General features: G+C 41.6%; 3 protein-coding genes across 4 annotated transcripts; 2 read left to right on the forward strand and 1 right to left on the reverse strand.

The window, feature by feature from the left end:
- Window positions 1–1,960: 1,960 nt before the first annotated feature.
- Window positions 1,961–9,943, forward strand: sp1 (sp1 transcription factor). The gene is made up of 6 exons (XM_031844743.1): window positions 1,961–2,531; window positions 3,180–3,253; window positions 4,229–5,621; window positions 6,953–7,091; window positions 7,227–7,417; window positions 7,961–9,943. The coding sequence occupies exons 1-6, from the start codon at window positions 2,525–2,527 to the stop codon at window positions 8,248–8,250; spliced, it is 2,094 nt and encodes a 697-aa protein (XP_031700603.1). The 5' UTR covers window positions 1,961–2,524; the 3' UTR covers window positions 8,251–9,943.
- Window positions 9,942–13,491, reverse strand: LOC116382101 (cell division cycle-associated protein 7-like). 2 transcript variants are annotated; one of them, XM_031844821.1, is made up of 9 exons: window positions 13,416–13,491; window positions 13,084–13,212; window positions 12,459–12,821; window positions 11,941–12,036; window positions 11,555–11,704; window positions 11,060–11,203; window positions 10,729–10,878; window positions 10,197–10,333; window positions 9,942–10,069 (listed from the first exon to the last, which is right to left on the reverse strand). In XM_031844821.1, exons 2-9 carry the CDS (start codon window positions 13,195–13,197, stop codon window positions 10,024–10,026), a joined length of 1,200 nt encoding a protein of 399 aa, XP_031700681.1. In that variant the 5' UTR covers window positions 13,198–13,212; window positions 13,416–13,491; the 3' UTR covers window positions 9,942–10,023. The 2 variants fall into 2 exon arrangements, with proteins under 2 accessions (XP_031700681.1, XP_031700671.1); XM_031844811.1 differs by lacking the exon at window positions 13,416–13,491 and having other exon boundaries at window positions 13,084–13,347.
- Window positions 13,237–20,903, forward strand: LOC116382080 (anti-Muellerian hormone type-2 receptor). The gene is made up of 12 exons (XM_031844777.1): window positions 13,237–13,263; window positions 15,042–15,125; window positions 15,646–15,837; window positions 16,112–16,276; window positions 17,139–17,237; window positions 17,896–17,999; window positions 18,116–18,337; window positions 19,016–19,130; window positions 19,518–19,675; window positions 19,845–20,001; window positions 20,348–20,484; window positions 20,641–20,903. The coding sequence occupies exons 1-12, from the start codon at window positions 13,257–13,259 to the stop codon at window positions 20,755–20,757; spliced, it is 1,557 nt and encodes a 518-aa protein (XP_031700637.1). The 5' UTR covers window positions 13,237–13,256; the 3' UTR covers window positions 20,758–20,903.
- Window positions 20,904–20,990: the final 87 nt, after the last annotated feature.

Genomic DNA, 20,990 nt, shown 5'->3' on the forward strand with positions numbered 1-20,990 from the left:
AGCTGCCCTGCATGTGCGGTGCGGATCCTCACAGGGGATGGATGGACGTCTGAGCAGGCAGACTGGAGGAAGTGATCGGTTTATATCGCAGCATGCAGAAACACAAGCTGAGAGACTGAATAGGTTTTTGGCAGAGCAGCTCCCACATGACGCGAACATGTTTATTTATTTTCTTTGTCAAAAAATAATGAATTTATAGTCCATACAAGACATATTCTCAGCAGCTTTTTAGTTATTATTTTTTTCTTAGATGTCTACCTTCAACCCATGAGAGTTATATGCTTGATTTGTTAAGCTTATATCTGATATATCATGTGTTTGACACACATCTTTCTTTATATTTTCTCTTGGCTCTGAAGGGAAGAGTCATCTTTTCTTTTGCAACAGCAGCCATTTATAGCATTTTTAATGAAAGCTTATGCAAATAGAAAAAGAATAAAGAATATAGACTTCCTACTGACAGTGTAGGGAAGTAACAAGTGCTTTCACTCAAGTACAGCTTACTTTAGTACAATTGTGAGGTTTAAGTTACTTTAGTTGTATTATTTATATTTTATGGTACTTTATACTACTTCCCTATTATACTATTTACACCACAATGTGTTTGACAGTTGAGGTTACTCGGATATAGGGCTTTAGACATTTTGACATGTCACAGTAGGAAAAGCACATGTAAATGAGAAAATGAAAGTTAGCTGACTTCCATTTAGTGGCCTCAGTTCCAGGGCCCTTGTATTGTGCATGCTGCCTATCTGTGACACTGTCATGCTGGGACCTTTTAATACAACAATGTAATGTTAATGTTATTAACACCTGTGCTTCCCAATATCCGCTGTTAAAAAGGCTTGCTGTACATACAAAACGATTACGCTTATAAAATATGATGCTTTGTTATGATTAAACAACCCAACAATGTAGAAAGTAATTAAAATGAGCTCCATCTCAACTACAAGAGTAGTATGCTGGTTTCATGCATCAGTAATAATGAATGCATAACACAGTGGGGCATTCTTGCTGACCACTCCAGTCACTTTACCTTGTAACTTTGTCTTTAACTGCTCTTGTATAATTTCTATTGTTACTTTTATTGAAGTTGTATATACCTGTTATTATTTTTAAATGATTTATTTTCTTATTTCTGTCTGTGGCTACTCACACTTTTAATACTTATTCTTATTTTTCCTAAAGGATCTAAATACTTCTTCCACTGCATAAGGGTGTTAATGGAAAGTGCACTGGCAGCCAGATGTTGTAGGCCTTTTGGCCCATTGAAACAACATATTGTTTGACTTGATTTCGCGCGTGTGTGTGCGTGTGTGCGCGCGCTACTGTTGGAAATAAATAATAGAGGAATAGTAATTTCTATGACTAACTGTAGTAACATCAGGCCTGCTGGCCTGTGGATGGACTCCACCCTCTGTCCTGTTTACATGGGCACATGTGCTGCTTCACCGACAGCCCACTCGCACATCCCAATAATAAAAACCCTCCTACAAGCGAGCCATTTTCTCCACCCAGCGCGGTTACAGCCAGTGTTCGAGTGTGATAGGGTCTCTTCTCCTCCACCCTGGCGGACTCCTCCCGCCTCCTTGCTGTTTCCCAGCCCACAGGACGCCACCAGGGAGTGGCCAGTGGCCACGGAGGCAAGACTTAAATAGCCAATCCGCCTTCCTCCTTCCCCACCTCCGTGTCCAAAGCAAGAGATGAACCATTGCATCTTTAAACTTTCGTTTGACAAGACAATATCACAGAATGAGTGAAGAGAAATATCAACATTTACGATAACACGTTTACTCATGGCGCCAGTTAAGCGGAAAACAGATAACCCAACGTCAATCATACTCAGGGAGACAACCTACCATGCTTGGTCCCGCCCAATTCTCCGCCTTTGAGACAATTACATTGGCTAGTTGATCCCCGTTGGCAGAAACGACCTCCTCCATTGGAGGAAAGCAGCGATCCTACCCACGTAGCTCCCAGAGGGGTGCGCTTCTTTTGAGTGAAGGGAGAACGCGATAGTACAGTAAACCAGTGCGAAAATACATTATTATTGAGTCTTTTCATATTATTACCAAAGAATAAGGTCTGGACACGTGGTTTGCTATTCTCCGTTTCTTGCTAGTTTTAACTACTGGATTAAATTGAATCATGCTAAATTAAGTGGTAAATCTAAGCCGCATGACGTGATGATGATGAATTTGCGTTGACGTAGTTAACGTTATAGGCCTATTGATTAACTACATCCGTTGATGAGGATTGTGTGATGTGGTTGAAAGCTCAACAAATCTAGAAAATTAGCCTTGAGTCAATATTACTTTGTAAATCTATACCGCCAACGTTTAAAATTAAAAAGTGTAAAAGCTATTTGCTGGTCTTTGTTCGAAGGTGGCGGGCTACGTGGGTCCATAAATCGAGCGCACCTGTATGTCTCCTTCATAGGGGGAGCCTGTCAAGTTTGTGTGAAGTTGTGAAAAGTTGTCAACCCGAAAAAAAAGAGCAGAGAAACTCCTCCCGTCTTCAAATTATGAGCAGTAAGTGAACTTTTCAAACTCAGTGGCATGTTGTGAACGAAGCATTAAGTTAACAATTAGAAGTATAATTAAAGTACATATTTAATATGTATTATCTGCTGTAAGTATGTCATTGTATTGTTTTCTAGCTCGCGTCTCGAGCAGTTTTGAAAGTGACCAACTGGCGTTACTTCACTGCTAATTGTCGATGCTCGGCTAACAATATTTAGCCAACTAAGTAGAGCTAGCTTACTGTGGAACAATAACTTCTGTTCTTAATTTAAACTACATGCTTACACAATAATTTACCATCAGCAATTCACTTGTGCTAGCTAAGTAGTATTTTGTAGTCCAGTTGAAACATGACAGACTCTTTAGCTAATACTTAACGTTACAGTTTTACTGAACATTACTTGTTGTGTTCATGTTAGCTTAGCTAACAGGCTAGCTGGCCCTTACGAGCACTTGTGGCTTGGATTTCCCAGCATTTCTGCCCGTAATTGTTTAACGTCAGACTGTTCATAAAGTTACGTTATTTGTGTGAGGTCGACCGTGTGTATAACGCGAGTGTGTTTTCTCCTCGTTGTTGAACGTTAACAGTTTGATGGTCTGCTTGTTTCAAATGTAGCAACTTTAATAGAAGTGATCTTACAAACTCTTCTTCCGCAGATCAGCAGCAGGGTGAAATGGCCGCTGTGGAGAGCGGTGGAGGCTACAGTCAAAAGCGAAACACCAACTCGCAAGTAGGTTTTCACTTTCCCTGTTTAGCCGAATCAGATGATTGTCAACCGAGACACATTAAGTGTACTCTCCACTCATACCACTGCCCGTGGTATTTATGCCCTATTGCCGTGAGTTAGTCAGATTCTGTCATCCGAACAGAACCTGTACGGGTTGTTGATTTTCTCTCCAGAGCACATGTCACCGGGGTGGGGAATGGGCAGGTAGAGTTCGCCCACACGGGGTGTTCCCGTCAAACCCGGGCACTTGATGTGCATCTCGCTCGGCCCATTTGGCTGGCCTTGGAGGGGGTGGCTAGAGGACTGTGTCAGTTTATAGGGCAAAATAAAGTGTGGGAGGGAGATGGGTGGGTTTGGGGGGAGGGGAAACAAAAAAAAAAAGATGTGGTCCCTCCCATACTCTCCCACACTCTCCCACCCTGCTTCCCCTCGGTCTCCTCGCTACAGCCCCTCTCCATGTGGAGTTTAATGTTATGAATGGCGTTCTGGGTGTGTGGCACTACAGCATGGTTTGCTTTTCATTTACAAAGCCAATCACATGATTTATCTTGTTGTATTTCTATTGAAATCTAAACTACATAATTAAAAAAAAAATCAAATTCTAATGTTCATATTAATTCCAAATTGTCCTTTGGCCGTTATAGTTTAGGCCCGGCAACTTCGGATCTTAATATTTTGAATTACTTATGTAATCATCCTGCTTGATCTTCTCTAGTTTATATTTTACTCTGCTGTTTTACTGTAAATAAAAGTGCTCTGGAAATATTGTTAGCATCACTATATTGGTATTAATTTCCTTTAGTACACTAATTTAAACTGCGTCACTAGATTTATAAATGAGCATTTTTACACCCATTTATATACATTTTCTCACTGCTGCAGCATTAACATGTATATGGGATTTTAAGATGTATTTAAAACCATTTTTTAAAATAATTTCCTTCTCTTCTCTTATACTTTCATGTATTCTCTTTCCAGGACTCGCAGCAGCCATCTCCTCTTGCCTTGTTGGCAGCCACGTGTAGTCGAATTGACACCCCAGGAGAGAATGATTCACCTGCAGACCAACATCAACAAAACCAGCAGCAACAGCTGGAAATAAACCAGGGTGTTTTCACCTCCAGTGCTAACGGCTGGCAGGTTATCCCTCTTAGCGTTCAAGCAACCTCAGGCACTAACACCATCACCACCGACTCCTTAGGGGTGATGACAGCAGACATGGGCAAGAGTAGACAGTTGCTGTCACCATCAGCAACTGTCGTGAGTACTCAGGGACAGCAGCAGCATCAGCAGCCACAGCAATATGTAGTAGCTCAGGCTCCATCGATGCAGGGTCAGCAGATGCTTACCGCCATATCAGGTATGATGCCCAACATCCAGTACCAGGTTATTCCCCAGTTTCAGACAGTAGATGGCCAGCCACTGCAGTTGGCACACGCTCAGCAGGATTCTGCTTTAACTGCTGCTCCAGGCCAGCAGTTTCAGCTAGTGTCATCTGCTAATGGCCAGCAGATCATAGCTGCAACCAACAGAGCTGGTGCTGCAGGAAACATCATAACGATGCCCAGTCTCCTTCAGGGAGCCATCCCCATACAAAATATAAGCTTAGGCAATGGCATGTTACAAACCCAGCCCCAGTTCCTGGCAAATATGCCCGTGTCACTAAATGGAAACATCACTTTTTTGCCCGTCAGCACTGGAACAAGTGGAGGAGATGCAAATGGTGGAGGGGATACAGGGGGAAACCAACTTATACAGCAACATCCAGTGTCCAGTGGGGCAGGTTACATGACGAGTGCGTCCACTCTCACCACACAGGCTGCCTCTTCATATGGAATGACTCAAACTCAGAACAGCAATGGAGTGTTGACGGGGACATTCCAGCAGAACACAGTATCTTCTCTGGGTGTCCCGATACAGCCAGACAACAGAGACGGGCAGCAGCCACAACAAATCCTCATCCAGCCACAGCAGGTTATCCAAGGTGGAACATCCCTCCAGACCATCCAGGCCGGTACTGTTGCGACCACTGGGGCTCAGGTATTTGCGACTCCGACACTCAGCCAGGAAGGGCTTCAAAATCTTCAAATTATGCCGAATACAGGCCCCATCCTCCTGCGCACCGTAGGCCCCAATGGCCAGGTGAGCTGGCAGACCATTCAGATCCAGAGTCAGGCAGGACCGCAAATCACGCTGGCCCAGATGCAATCTCTCCCCCAACTTGGCCAGACTGCTTCTGCAGGTGGGGGAGTTTCTGTCAACACAGTGCAAATTCCAGGCATCCAGACCATAAATCTCAACACACTCGGAGGTTCCGGGCTGCAGATGCACCAGCTGCAGACTGTTCCCATCACCATCGCTAGCTCAGCAGGTCAGTCAGTAGCCAGTTTTTTAGGAATAATTAATGTTCTTTGTAAAGTAATGCATTTATATTTTGAAAAAGTGTCCTTTATAAATAAAGAGTATATTAAACATTTTGAAGGACTAAATGATGCAATCCTCGTGCAGGACTGTCAACATGTTTGTAATTCAAATGTTAATATGTTATTTTGACTTTGCCTTTTGATTATGTCTACCAAAGTTATTTTAGGCAAGGATAATAACCAACAACTATTATAATACAAATTAAAGGTTCAACTTGACATTAACTGGGGCTGAGTAAATATGTTAAATGGTCTTGATTTGTTTGTTGACATCTCCCTCCCCCCCCCAAGGACTGAAATGCAGAGTATCTTGTGTCTCTGGATTTGAACTCTTTTGTGTGTGCACTATACTGGTGTAACCAGTTCAGCTGGCCCAGTGTTGCACAAGTTTGTGTTCTTGTTGGTGACACTGCATCTCCTCAGACCTCGGTCACATTACAGTACAGTAGTTATGGGTTAGCCACAACTTCTGGGACATAGGGGTGTAACCTGACCCCTCCCATCTTGTAGCAACTGTTATCATGTCTCTACCCTTCTCGATTTGGTTATTGGCCCCTCACATTATCTAGTCTACATTTGTGATGTTTGTGAGGAATCATTGGGTCTGTTTTTAGTGAATGTGATTTCCTGTATTATCCTTATTATTGAATTATTTCCGTCAGCTTCGTACTGAAAGGTGGATTTAACTTCACATCAGTGTCTGTGCCGACATCACAAACATTTACTTTAATATGGTAGTTAAAGCCTAAAGGGCTCCGGCTATCTGTTTGACTGTTTATCCTCAAGCTAATCATCATAATATTCATATTGGTACGTCATGCTGGTACTGACACTGCTAGAGAAACATTTATGAACGCCCTGGGTTTAGTATTGTTTGATTCTTAAGCGATGTTGAATATAGCCGTTGTAAATGCCCTTAAATAAGTAAACTATAAGTTGACTCTTTGTCATTGGAAATGACTTGCAGTAGGTCTTATCATAAATTACAAAGATCGTAGTTGCAGGCAACATACAGCTGAGGCCAGCACACATTTTAACATGCATAGATGTATCTGGTTTACTGTTTTGGTGCTCCTGCCATTTAAAAAAAGAAAAACAAATGAATACAAGGAAGCTATAATCTCACTCAGGATTTTATTTTTACAAGAAAGAAAAACTTGATGTATGATGAGATGGTTGGTTTGTTCTTAACTTGATTGATGAAATGTATATAAACCAAAAATCGCAAACCCTTGTTATACGTTCTCTCATATGAGTGTTTTCTGTTCCATCGCTACAGGAGAACAGCTGCAGACAGGCGGAGACAGTTTGGATGATGGTGCACCTATGGAGGACGGGGACATCAGCCCACCACCTCAAGGACGACGCAACCGCAGGGAAGCCTGTACCTGCCCCTTCTGCAAGGATGGAGAGGGACGGTATGTCACTGAACTACTAGTGCCATCCAATACAACAGCCCTGCTGTGAAGTCTACTCCTATGGTTTTTACCCTCTGTAAGTAAAATAATCAGTAACCCTCTATTTCTGCTTCATGCTGTTTTTGCATCAAACAGGGACCCGACTAAAAAGAAGCAGCACATTTGTCACATCTCTGGCTGTGGGAAGGTCTACGGCAAGACGTCCCACCTGAGGGCCCACTTGCGTTGGCACACAGGAGAACGACCCTTCGTCTGCAGCTGGTCCTTTTGTGGCAAACGATTTACCCGTTCAGATGAGCTCCAGCGCCATAAGAGGACGCACACAGGTGAGGATTTTGTTTGTTTGGCATTATGAGGACATTAAATCTCACACGACTGCAAAACCCAAAGACATGCTTCTATGATGTAGAAAAGGTAAAGCATAGAGTATGTGGAAACGTAAACATATGTTTTTCTTGGCAACATAGTTTTCCAGAAAATCCAATTTTTTGCCAAAGGATTTAATAATTTATCAACAGAAACTTAATAGGCAATTTGGTATCCGTCTTGATAGTCGATTAAATTTTTAGGTTAAATATTTGATGCTTTTTGTTTTGTCTTCAAACATATTAGAGTAAATATCTTTGGATGTCGGTTCAGGGCTTCATTAAATTGATATTTTCTGACATTTTATGGGCCAAATGATTAATCGAGGTAATAATCTGCATATTAATTCATAATAAAAAGTATTTTCTGCTTTAGGATTACTTATCCAATTGAATCTTGCATATGATCTCTAATTTCCCCCCCGAAATATAAAAAAATGTCTTCGACAGTGCATTAAACCTTCATACATTTCATACATACATTTATTTTTTCCTCCTTTTCAGGTGAAAAAAGGTTTGTCTGCCCCGAGTGTCCTAAACGCTTCATGCGCAGCGATCACCTCTCCAAGCACATCAAAACCCACATGAACAAGAAAGCAGTCGCCACCAGCAGCACCGCCGTCTCAGCCGACGCTGCAGAAACAAAAGTCGGCACAGGAGCGGTGTCGGCCGGCGACCAGCACACCATCGTCACCATGGAAACCTTATCTGCAGAGAGCATAGCTCGGTTAGCCAACAGCGGGATCAACATGATGCAAGTGGACCTTCACCATATTAACGGTAACAGCTACTAAGGACGGTGGAGGAGCGGGGAGACGGCCTTTGGTGGATGTTGCTTTAGGACATGTGGGGTTAAAAAGGGCCGACACAGAACCTCTCACGGGCTTCAGACAGGAGAGACGCTCGCAGGTGCAACGCAACGGACACTATTGAATCTTGTATTTAGATATATCTGTGGTATAGAAGGGTCAGAGTTTGAGGAGAATGTTTGGACTAGGGACATCATGAGTTCCCCTGAGTTTAAATGGCACTACCCCAACATCTGTCCCACACAAAGACTCACTCTTACCCGATGGTGGGATTGCAATAACACACCCACAGACCGGCACCCTTGATGCTGAATTAGTAGCTAATAATAACATCCCGACTGCAAGCGTCTTTAGTAAAGAGATGACGATACTAAGTCAGACTCTCACCCTGGTTTCCGAGGCCGTTCGCTCCTCGTCCCTCTTCTCCTCGGGTATCTCCGGCCCCCCTAGACCGGGCTGCTGTATCAGCCTGGCCCCTCAGGCTAACTGACCTATAATGCTAAACATCCCCCCTAAAATTGTAAGTATAACAATCTTGTGCCGAAAATATTTTGTATTGTTTCTCACATTTCTATTTTAATAATCCCAGCATCATAGGAATAATCTGAGAAGTGTTTTAGGGTGAACCGTTGAGAGGACGGCCGGAGTACTAAAGGTCCCGACCGGGTCACAGCCAGACGCACTAATCCGTGCGAGGACGTAGGTGTGCCAGGGCACTGACATCCTGAGAAGAACTCTTTAACCTCTGCAGTAGGTACACACACACTCAAGCCATCATGCTTTGATACGTTTATCATAGCGAAACATTTTGATTTTTTTATGTATATATATATATTTTTGGTAAAGGCTACAGAAATTCTTAGCTTAGGCAGGATCATCTTACATGATTGCCTTTCAGTTGTATGAACCTCATGCACAATCAATCTTAATCTTATGTTATTACTTTTATATATATATATATATATATATGTAGATTAAATGTTTAAATTTAAGAGCCTTTCTGTCATAGAATAATGTATTCTATACAGTCCAGATCTTCCCAGTACCTTTTTGTTTTTGCTCCCGTGGTATACTCGTCTTTGCCTTGCAGTTACGTCAGTTTTCTTTTGGTGGAAAACTTTTTTTTGTTTCTTCTTCTAGTTTAAATCGGGTCAGAAGTATTTTTGTAATGTCCAGACTGCATAAATATGCAAGCTCAAAACCAAAGGTTCATACTCATTTTATAAGCAAAACTAGTACGTCTGTCTTTGGTCCATGAACTTCCTATTCATTTTTACTCGTGTATTGCATACGTTAAAGTTCTAACTGGAAAAGATCCGGCTTGAGGCAAGCACCGGACACGCATCCCTTTGTTGTCCAAATAAATAAGTTGCAAAATGTGTTGGTCAATATTTCTTTCCTGAAAGATGCTTCTCACACTGTTGAAATGGTTGATGTTTATTTGACAAAGATAATTGTAACGTATGTTTAAAAGCTCTCCCTTGAAACTCTATAGACTAAGTTCATCAGACAAGTGCTCTTACTTTTTTTTCTTTGAAGGGATTTTATATTGTGTGTCTATACAACTACTGCAAATGCCAACAGCTGGATTAAAATTCTGAATATACTTGTCTCTTCTTTGCAAACTTGTCTCAATCTCACAAACGGATGATTAAAAAATATATACGTTCATGTAAAATCACAGGTTGTGGATGTTTTATTAGGATTAAAACAACTTAAAAGAGAAACTATTTGAACAATTGCTGCACCTCGTTAACATCACATCTCTACATTGTTGTCCTCGTATTTCAGTTTGTTACGGAGGCTGTAAGGAGACAAATAAAGACATTGCAGATGTTTTGTTAGTTCCAACACTTACGTTCACTCATACAGGAGGACTTGCAGCACACGAGATCACCAGTTTATCGAGTTAAATCAATGTAGTTGTTCACCTGCTGAGGTAGGAGTGGACGTCAGAGAAGCCGTGGTACTGAGCGAGAGGGAACAGGATGCCGGTTGGGCAGCGGCCGTCACGCAGTCGGCAGAAGCTGCAGTTGCAAATACCGCGACAGGGAGGACACCTCCACTCCTGAGGAGATAACCAAAAGGTTAAACACCAAAAGGACTTGAATCAGAGAAAGACCAAATTAAAAGTACACAGGCAAAAGAGTTTTAAAAAAAAAACTACATTGAGTACTATATTAATCCCAGGGATTAATGAAGTACTTCTGATGAATATACAGAGTTGTGAGCTATAAGATCCAACCTTCATGTCAAAGTGAAAGTGTACTGCTGACTTGGACTTGATTTTAACTGATCAATCAAGGAACTGATGGCAGACATTTTTAAACTCTCCTCTTAAATCTCTCTCCCCATGCAAGCCTGAACACGTAACGACCGTAAGTACTGAAACAATGTCCGCAACATTAATATTTGAGCATGTACACAGGTGTAGAGCGTGTGCTGGTGCGTCAGCAGTCTGACCGGATCAAGCAGCGCCTTCTTGACGTCCTCTCCGTATCTGTTCCTCAAACACGGTCCACAGAACTGACCCTGGATCCCGCGACAGTCCTCACTGCGGCAGCACGTCTTGGTGTCAACCGTTTTCTGACGGCACTGATGACATGTGGAGCCCTGAAAATAGAAAAAACAAACCCCAACATTAGATGTTGCACAGGTACACTATCATTTTATGACATTTCATATTCTGCTATACAGAGGTTGAGCACAATCTAGTCGCCTCAGTAATGGAGAGATTGCCACCTGGTATTGACCCGACAGCTTCATCAGTTCTTCAACATACATCAGCACTCACTGTGAATCTGTTGTAGACTTTTTCCGTCATGTTGTCTGCAACCAGCTGAATCTCGTCCTCCGTGATGTCCTCCACAGGACGGATACAGTGAGGTTTGCACTGCTTGGGCCGCGGGGCGCCACGGCGCTGTGGGGATCTGCGCACCTGGAGCACAAAGACGACGGATCCCAGTGAGCTTACAGTTTTACACAGAAATGGACAAGATACAGATTAGGTTAGCTGAACACAGACCTACACAAGGACGAACTCATGGTCACCTCTAACCAATATACAGCACATATAAGAAGCACAAAACGGATGAGAAAACACACTGATAAGACTACAAAGAGACGGTTTTCACTGTCATCATTCATCCCGCATGGTGAATACTGTTCCTCAGGGACAACACACAACAGCCAGATAGTAGTTTCACACAAACCCACAATCCTACTGCATGTTATACAAAAAATGCTTTTCTCAGCATTTTAAACTGGTCTTTAATAAATGACAGCTGACCTCCAGCAGCTCCTCCAGGCTGAGCTCCAGGTCTTCCTCCTTAGGGGCTGAGGGATCGTCGCTTCCCCCCATTGAGCGGGTTCGTCTGCGAGACGCCCGCTCTGGGTTCTTCCTGGACTCTCCTCCGGCTGCACCAGAGCGCGGTGGACGCTGCAGGCGATGTTGGATAAAAATCACCTCAGTACATTAGCCTGATTAGAAATACTATTAGTCAGAGCTCAACTGAATATAGACAAGAGGATGGCGGATGTGTTTGATTGTGATACGTTCTTAGACCTGTTACACAATATGGTGGGGATCTACATTTCTGTCCACCATCCCCCATATTAAACAACAACTCTAACAACTCAGTAGTGTGTGAGAGACTTTCATCGTTTTCAACTCACACAACTTCGGTCTTTTGTCTTCCGTTTGCCTGCTTGTTTTTTCAGAATCCCTGCACCTCCTGGCATGTTCTGCAGGTCTGCCATTAGCTGAGCCAACTGTTGAACAGGGAGGATGAAAAAGGATTAGCGACATGGCAGATGACAAGCCTCTCTAGTCAGTCTAGCAGGGCACATTTTTAAGCATTTGAAACTTATGAGTATTTTAGCGTTACACTAATATCTCAATGTCAAATGTACTTTTTTCATTTTGTCAAGTCAAATCTTAAGTCATGTCTCCTGCGCCAACACCCCTGATTATGAAATGCAATTGTCTACTATAAACGAAAAAAGGAGTATAAATAGAATAGATCTGTAATATTATTAATAATAGCTCTCTCGAATATAAAAGTCTGTGTGAACTTTAATTTGTGTTGGGTACACTGTGGTTTGGGACCCACAGCTTTAAATACATTGTTACATCAGCCTGTCAGTTTGCAAATAGTACAATACTGCATTATGGTTCTGTGGTTCAATGTTACCATCGCTTTGTTGGCCTTGATGTTCTGCTCTCTCTTGGCCAGGAAAGGAGCAGACACATCTTCTGCTGAATCAGATCCACACTCTTTGATAGGAGAGGGCCGAGCCACTGCTGTCTCCTCATCTTCAAATTGAACACGTCTCTTCTTCTTTGCCTGACTGGTCTTTCCTGTCCACTTCACCACCCTCTTTTTTATCCTCTTTTCCTCCTCCTCTTCATCAGTGGACTGCTGGGTAGAGGGAGTGGAGCGGAGAGCCACCCTCAGGCTGAAGGTTTTGGCACCAGAGGATGGTTTAGACGTTACTTTCTGCTCCCTGGCAGAGAAGTCAGGCTGAGCTTCATCTTCATCTTCTGAATTTGAATTCTGATTAACACAAGAAGGGGATTTATCATTTGGCAAGTTTTTTTGTCAAAACGTCTTCGTTATAGCAGAATATAAAAAGCACAAGTAAGCTGCATTTAGTTAAGTATGACAAATCCGCACAGGGCAATATTCCTGATTTGACAGTATTGTATCATAAAACAACCAAACCGAGTGCGTATCCAGATGTAGGTTTATGTTTATTTTTCCAACCCGATGCTGGATCTGGCAATACACAGGCCTTAATTTAAACCAAACTACTCACTTTATCGCAGTGGTCGCTGATCTCACTGTCAGAAAAGCCCAAAAATGTTCGCTCATTTTCAGAGTCCTCCACAAAGACGTCGGCTAACGTTAGCTTTTTTGAGATGGCGTCCATTCCTAAAACCCCTGGCTGAAGAGAGATACAACAACAAGCGTAGTTTAAAAATATTTAAAATGTGTGGTACGTATTTAACTTGGTTATTAAGTGATGTTACGTTATTTGACTATTGTATTGTTGATGACAGGGACCAACTAGCTTCTGACGTTTAGCTAGGTCCGCCCGCGCGGAGGTAACGTTACCTGTTCAATTAATCTGATTGAAAATCGATGTACCTGTTTTGTAGTTCAGGGCAGCACGAATGCACAGAACAAGCCCCGAATCTTGTTGTATATAAACTCCGCCCTCACGGGGTTAACTGGGTACCAAAACATGCAGCTTTTCAAGACCCAAAAATGGTTAGCGGTTACTTCTAAAATGAGCCTAATGTTAGCTTTAACGTTTAGTTCTGGGTGTTTACCATGTTCATCAGCATGTTAGCATGGCGCCCTCCCACCACAGACATGCTCAGACGCGTTTGAGGCAAATAGACCCAGGAAGCACTGTTTTATTATCCAAAATTATTATTTGCATGGTTAAAACAAACTTAACACAATCAGTAACAACAAGTAGTGGTACAAGGCATACTAACAAAACATTATAAACTTAGCTGTCAGAAAGAGGAACCTGCATGTTGACTGCTTTACGAAATCTAGCCTACACTTAATTAATGTTCCTTGGAAATAATTAGTAATTTGGGAAGTTAATGCAGGATTTATGTTTTCCGAGATGGCTGACAGAGGAAAAGGCAGCATTTTTGTGCATTTACAGCAGTGCTCTTAAACATTGCGCCTGTAGTGGAAAATCTAGTTCCTACATATTTTTCCTACACATTGATTCTCAGGGGTATCCAACCTGCAATGTACGTGAACCAAAGTACTGTACATAAAAAAGATTGACCTGACCACAATTTTGACAATCATTAGGCCCCGAGCACCGACAACGTCGGGCCGTGAGGTCCCTATTGAAACTGTAGGAATTATTATTGTTATTAGGGCCCGAGCACCGACAACGTTTGACCTAGATGTATGAAATTTGGTAGGCACATGAAGACTTTTTAAAAAAGTATCTTGGGACCATGCTCTAAAATTAACGGGAAGTCGGCCATTTAGATTTTTGTGTGAATTTTCCCATGATTTCTAGTCGCTATACTATATACGAACTCCTCCTAGGGACTTTGTCAGATCCACTTCAAATTTGGTCAGTACAATCGAAAGACCTTTGCAATTAAAAGTTACTCAAAGCTTTACGTTTAATGGAATGGCGTAGCCGTGGCGGCCATTGTGTGATTTGCTATTATACAACAAGCTGATGTAACTCCACTGGACTTGCTCAAATCTGTCCCAAACTTGCCATACTTGATAACAGTCATGGTCTGAGGATGTCTACAAGCCAATTTTCACTCAAACTCATAGCGCCACCTACTGGCAACAGGAAGACAGCGTTTTGTGTCAAACGGAATCCGATTTACATGATATTTACATGATGTGGTCTATACTTGATGTAGAGCAACATAATGCATGTTTGAGCGTGTTCTCCAGCGCCACATAGTGGATACAGGAACTGGTGGAATATTTGCACTACATACTGTCCAGCGTCACAGTTCACGCATTAAAAATAGGTCTAACTTGTGGGCATGCTGTCCGATGATCGCAGATATGTATGGCTGCATCTGCCGGCGTCCAGTACCCCCGAGACGCAGGAAGGTGCGAGGGCCCGTACATCGCTGCTTGCAGCTTTAATTTAGATTGTTTTTGTATCTCAGAATCAGTCTTGTATTCCCACAGCCTATTGTAGCCTATATATTGTAGCAGGTGTGTGGTCGTGGGAGTGATGCTGGGAAACTCCTCTTACATTCCCAGGACTGATAAATACTCCCTCCCTTCTTGGGTCCTGGCTCAGAGTTACGATGATCTTGCGACAGTGGTGGTTGATTTGGGCTCTGGGTGAGTGCAATTGCTCTAAATATATTGCATGTGTCTGTGTTTTCTATGTGAATTTCCAATGTGCCTGCTGTACCTCACCTCCTAACTTAGGTAAAGTTAGAAAGATATTGACAGATTCGTAGTAGGTATTTTCCGCATTGCACTTTGTAGACGGTCCCTGCGGACTCGTCTCGCAGCCGGCCGCTCATTGAGACCAATGCAGATTGTCCAGCTCGGAGGAGTCCGTAAGACGGCCCGTTTTAATTCAATTAAGGTTGTAGCTTGTTGTCTACCTCACTACGGTTACAGGGAGGTGTCGTTTGTATTTTAGCAACGTTTCGTTAACGATTTATTGAACCGGGAAGTCCGAATCTGTCAACATCTTTCTAACTTTACCTAACCTAAATACTAACCCCAGCATTAAAATAAGCATATACAAAATCCTATTATGTCATGGAAATTTTGAATTTGAAGAAATTCATCTTTTTAGTAACTGTTTTTGACACAGTGCCAACCCTCTGCTATACAATCTTTCTGCCAGCATGCATCTTTATATGCGTCTCCGACCAGTCAAATCCTCACAAGAGACGGTGTGCATTCCGAGTGACTCCTCGGAACAACCGATACACAACCGCTGGCAATGTGAGTGGGTCGGTGCAGCTATGTGAGAACACCCAATGCTGCGTGGGCTATTACCGGATCATTGATGACCGGCCAGAGGTTGACGTTCTCGGTAAGAAACCATGGCAAAACGCAAGATATCTGGACCAGTACCTCTGGACTAGTCTGGATTATGTTCTGTAGGCTACTATTATAAGAGTCGTGCACAATTTTGCTCTCAAATGATTTAAAAACGAATCAACTTTAAGCCTCAAACCTAAACGATATCATGAAACCTCTGACTGATGTTGGCTAGTTATTTGCTGTAATGTAAATTAGGCTGCAGGCTTAGTTTGGTTCTCGTGTATTTTTAATTGTCTATTTTGTTTCTGATTTTTCTGTTGCAGCTTGTGATATTGCTGAAAAATCTTGCCCAGATGCAACCTGTAACGCACGAACACGTTTTGACGGTCGCCTCCTTGTGTGTGTGTGCAACACAGACTTTTGCAATAGCAACATCACGTGGAACCCAGAGTTCAAAGAGCCTCAACCCACCTACTCTTATTTTGTAGGTATGACCACGATAAGATTACTAACTAATCGTTGAATATCACTTGCAACCAACATAGTGAAAACATAATATCCTGACATTATGACAGAGTGAGGAATTGTTTTATTTTTATTACAGAACATGTTATAATTGATTCAAAAGACATCTCTTTATTTTTACATCCCTCCACCTCCACTCACACCTGCGCCACCATAAACCACCCTCTACTATATGTAGGTATATTTGTCTCTTTATTACGCAAACAAAAACAAATGTGCGAAAGTGGGTCTTCATGTCAACACTGCAGCCCTCCATGTCGTTCTTTAAAAAAAGAGACTCCACGACACTAACAACATGAAAGTGAAGTGCTGCTACATTTAAAATAATTTTGACAAAACAGAGCAATATAATGTCAATTTACCTCCATGTCGCTCATCACATCCCGTCATTGTTTACAGTGGAAGCAGATGCCAAGTCGAACCCAACCAATAGAAACTCCTGGCTCATTCAGCAGCGCATGCCCCGCCCACTACATCCATCATTTTTTGAGAGCAAAGCTTTATGTTTTGCAGCCAAATATTCTCGTTTCATAATCAAAACTAACAAATAATTTATTCTCAGTTTATATATTTACACTTACAAACTTGATTTTTGGTTGCAATGCGAGAAATTTGCTCTCAAAACATTTTTTTTGTTTGCGTAATAAAGACACAAATATACCTTCATACTACTACCCTTTCATTTGAAATTTGACACTTTTTTCATAATGCTATATTCATATAATGAAACATGTAAAGTAACAAATACAATTGATTGACTCAAAAGGGGTGTTATCATTGTTCACAGATAACGTTAACAATTTTCTCCTACATGTTTCTTTTTAGATGACATTATGAAAGCTGCGGCAATAACTGTGACATTGCTCGTCCTGTGCTTCCTGCTGATCATTGCAGCCAAATGGAGATGCCTATTTCAAAAGAAAAGTAAGATCCTTTTTGGTTTCAACATCAAGATAGAAATGCAAAAAATATGTTCTTTCTAATAATGTGTTGATTTGACTTCACAGTGGCAGAAAGTGGGAGTTAAACTAGACAAACTAGTAACACGAATGCCTTTACAATTAATTATCTGTTGATATTTGCTGGTGTTGTCTAAGTGCACACACACAAGGAGGAGTTTATTGTCTTGATCCCTCAGATTTAGATGAACTTAATTTAAAAACGCACACACATTACTGCTCGTTATGGGGAAATGGTGTTTACAGCTCCCGAATTAACCCTTTCTATGGCTTAGAATTTTGCATAAAGGTAAAAAGGTGTTGTTTCTGTGTCAAGTAGCCTCTCTGCGTTTCAGAGGATTAGAGAAAAAATGTCAGCTATGTTTCCACATTTTCTAAACTCTGATTCAGTTCTCACGATTCTTTGTTCGACCTTGTAACTGTTTCATTCTCTCTGCTAGTCTGACCTTGGTGTTTATCTCTGCTATAACACTCCCTTTTACCCCTGTCCTTTGTTTGTTACTGTTCAAACAGACATGTGGCTCTTCAGTCGGGCTAGTGTAAAATGAATAGTGACTTTATTGTCAGATTACCGTCAATGAGTGTGTGTTAATTACAAGACCTGTCAACTTTCATTATTTTAGAGGTTAATCCACCCTCCCATGATGATTACGGTGTCTCACGACTGTGTTCCTGCCAAACAACTAAAACCTCTGAGATTGACATTGCTGACATTGAACGACAGCAGGTAAGTAGCTATCACATGGACTTATACTATATGGTCAGCAGTGTTAAAAATCATCCAGTTAGGTGTTATATCCTATCATGTCCAGTTGATTTACCTGTCTGTTCTTACCTTTTCAGATTGTAGGCCATGGGTATTTTGCAACTGTTTGGAAGGGGAAATACAAGGGATCCATTGTGGCAGTGAAGGTTTTCAATGATGGCTGGAAACACACATTTACTGCAGAGAAGGAGGTCTATGAGCTACCACTAATGAATCATGCTGGGATTGTCCACTTCCTTGGCTCTGGGAGTAAACCAGGTGGAGGCGGAGGGCTCATTGTCCTGCAATTTGCTGAATGTGTGAGTGGCAACCAGTCATTTGAATTTCGAAATGAATTGTGCATTTCTACATTTTCTCAGAGATCAAAAGTTATTTGAGGAAAAGGGACAAGTAACAGAAGAAAGAATCAGGGCCAGGAAGCAAAGAAAGGCATTAGGACATAACTCTTATAAGCAACTATATTATGAAAATGGAACCACTACTGATTCCTTAAAATGGCTATAGTCAACATTTTTATAATAACAATGAAATGATAATGTGAAGACAATGTGAAACTGGTCAGTGGTATTGATGCACCTTCAGAGACTTATCACCTGAATCTGCAGCTCCCCTCAGTTGGCAGATATTTTCAGTGAAAAAGCTCAAAGAAACCCACTGTACACTATCCGCTCTTCATCAAACAGCAGACAGACACAGTTAGTGACTAGCTGGTGAAAATAGTGGAGCATTGAGTTTTCCCTCAGGAGTCGGTAGAGTCCAAAGATATTTAAAAGAGAGTGAATATTGGACTTACATTCATCCAGTGGACACAAACACAGCGCCAAATGAATAATACAGTTGCTTAAGTTTGTCATATTAACATAAAAGTTGAGATGAGGTGGATACACGATCACACATATGTCTTTATTTTATACAAGCCGATGTATAAAATGTTCACATTCTTTGACATAAATTGCTGGTGTCCCTTTTGATTTCAGGGTACTCTCCACTCCTATCTGTGTAAACACACGACCAACTGGATGTTGACACTGAAGTTGTGCCAGTCTTTATCGCAGGGACTCTCCTATCTGCACTCTGACCTTCACGAACATGGTATTGTTCTGTGTATTTCTGTGAACAAATGTGTGTGTTTGTGTGAGCGTGTGTGCAGTGCATGTTGTAGTCTACCAATGTAGAAAGCATTTCTGTTTGTGCACATGTAAGCTAAAATATCAAACTTGATTAATAGTTGTTGTTGTTATCTAACAAAATTGAAATGCTTTTGGAGAAGTACTTTTCAGGTGATTTTTTTAAATTTAAAAACAAACAAACGTAGGGCTGCATACAAACAGCCCACATATCACAGGGATCCATAATTATACACATAAAGCAGGCGTCACAGTTAAACAGGTTTAATGAATGAAGTGTGAGTTTTTCTTGATCTTTAAAGTCCACTGCAGTTAAATATCCAAACAAATAAGAATCTTATTTTTGTTGCAGATGTGCATAAACCTTCCGTGGCCCACGGAGATTTCAGCAGCTCCAATGTGCTTGTGAGAGCAGATGGTACCTGTGTCCTGTGTGATTTTGGATGCTCAACCATCCTGCGTTCTTGTTCTGGACATCGCAGCTGGAGAAGCCACACAACAAACATGGAGGTGAGCCTTAGGCGGAACCACAATTTATTATTCTTAATTCACAGTACAATGAAATCATAAAAAAGTGAGTTGGTTATCTTGGTGGTCTCCAAGAAATAAAATGAAAACAAGCAGAGGGATGACATTTAACACATAGAAATAAACAATTCACATTACCATCCATCTGCAGGGTCATTCGTGGTTGGGCACACTGCGCTACATGCCCCCTGAGATCCTGGAAGGCTCTGTAAACCTAAGCAGCAGCAGGTGTCTCATGCAGGGGGACATCTATGCTCTGGGACTGCTGCTGTGGGAGATCTTGATGCGCTGCTCTGATTTATTTGAAGGTAAACTTCCTTGATCAGATAATCATGAAAATCTATCAGTATTTGAGATGGGAGTCCAAACATCTCCACCCTTTAAATTGTACTCATTGTACTTTTGAAAGAGAGATATTTAATGAGAATCATTTTTCAGCTGAAGAATGCCACACATCACAATGATTAATCAAAACTAGTAAACGTTGCATCAATCAATATTGTCAGAGTGTCACAATTTTTGCTTTTCCTTCCCTTTGAGGTTGATCTTTGTAATCAACTTTATCTCTGTGCTCTGCTTGGATACACTTCACCTATACAGTATCTTGTGGTACTATATGGATGTTCAAATTCATGCAAATGTCTCCATCTGCAGGCGGTGTTGCTCCGCAGCATCTGTTGCCTTATGAATCTGAGCTGGGAGCCCATGCAACGCGAGACAGCCTCATCCAGTACGTGTGTCACTTGGAAGAGAGACCCTCCATACCTAAACACTGGGAACTGCTACCACAGGTATTCTTACACAGGTGCTTCTGACATGAACCTAGTTTTTTTTTCATTGGTTAGGTAGCAATGAAGATAAACGTACTGGATAGCGCATGAAAATGTTCATGATATTGAATTAAGTTTGTCAATGTATTGACTCATTTGTCACATCTCAACTTTCAGGGATCTGTGCTGCAGGAGCTCCTGACAGATTGTTGGGACTGTGATGCCGATGCTCGACTGACTGCTCAGTGTGTTGTGAACAGATTAGGCTCTCTTCAGTCTTGTTACTCTTCATGACTTTTCTTTTTCCTTTTTTTGAAGGTTGACTTGTAATGTACATATCAAGCATTTGCACTGTTCTCTTTGTGTCATCACTGTGTAGCTTTTCAGTATATTTTCATCAATTTTAATGTAGCCCCTTATTAAAGAATGCATATTCTTGACTCGGATATGTTCCCATTACTCTTTCTTTCTATTAGATCCTTACAGATATAGGCATGTCCATAATGGCATATTGGGAATTGTTGTTT

Source organism: Anarrhichthys ocellatus, unplaced genomic scaffold (genome assembly GCF_004355925.1).
Source record: "Anarrhichthys ocellatus isolate YVR2014 unplaced genomic scaffold, GSC_Weel_1.0 scaffold1, whole genome shotgun sequence".
Taxonomy (NCBI): Eukaryota; Metazoa; Chordata; class Actinopteri; order Perciformes; family Anarhichadidae; genus Anarrhichthys; species Anarrhichthys ocellatus.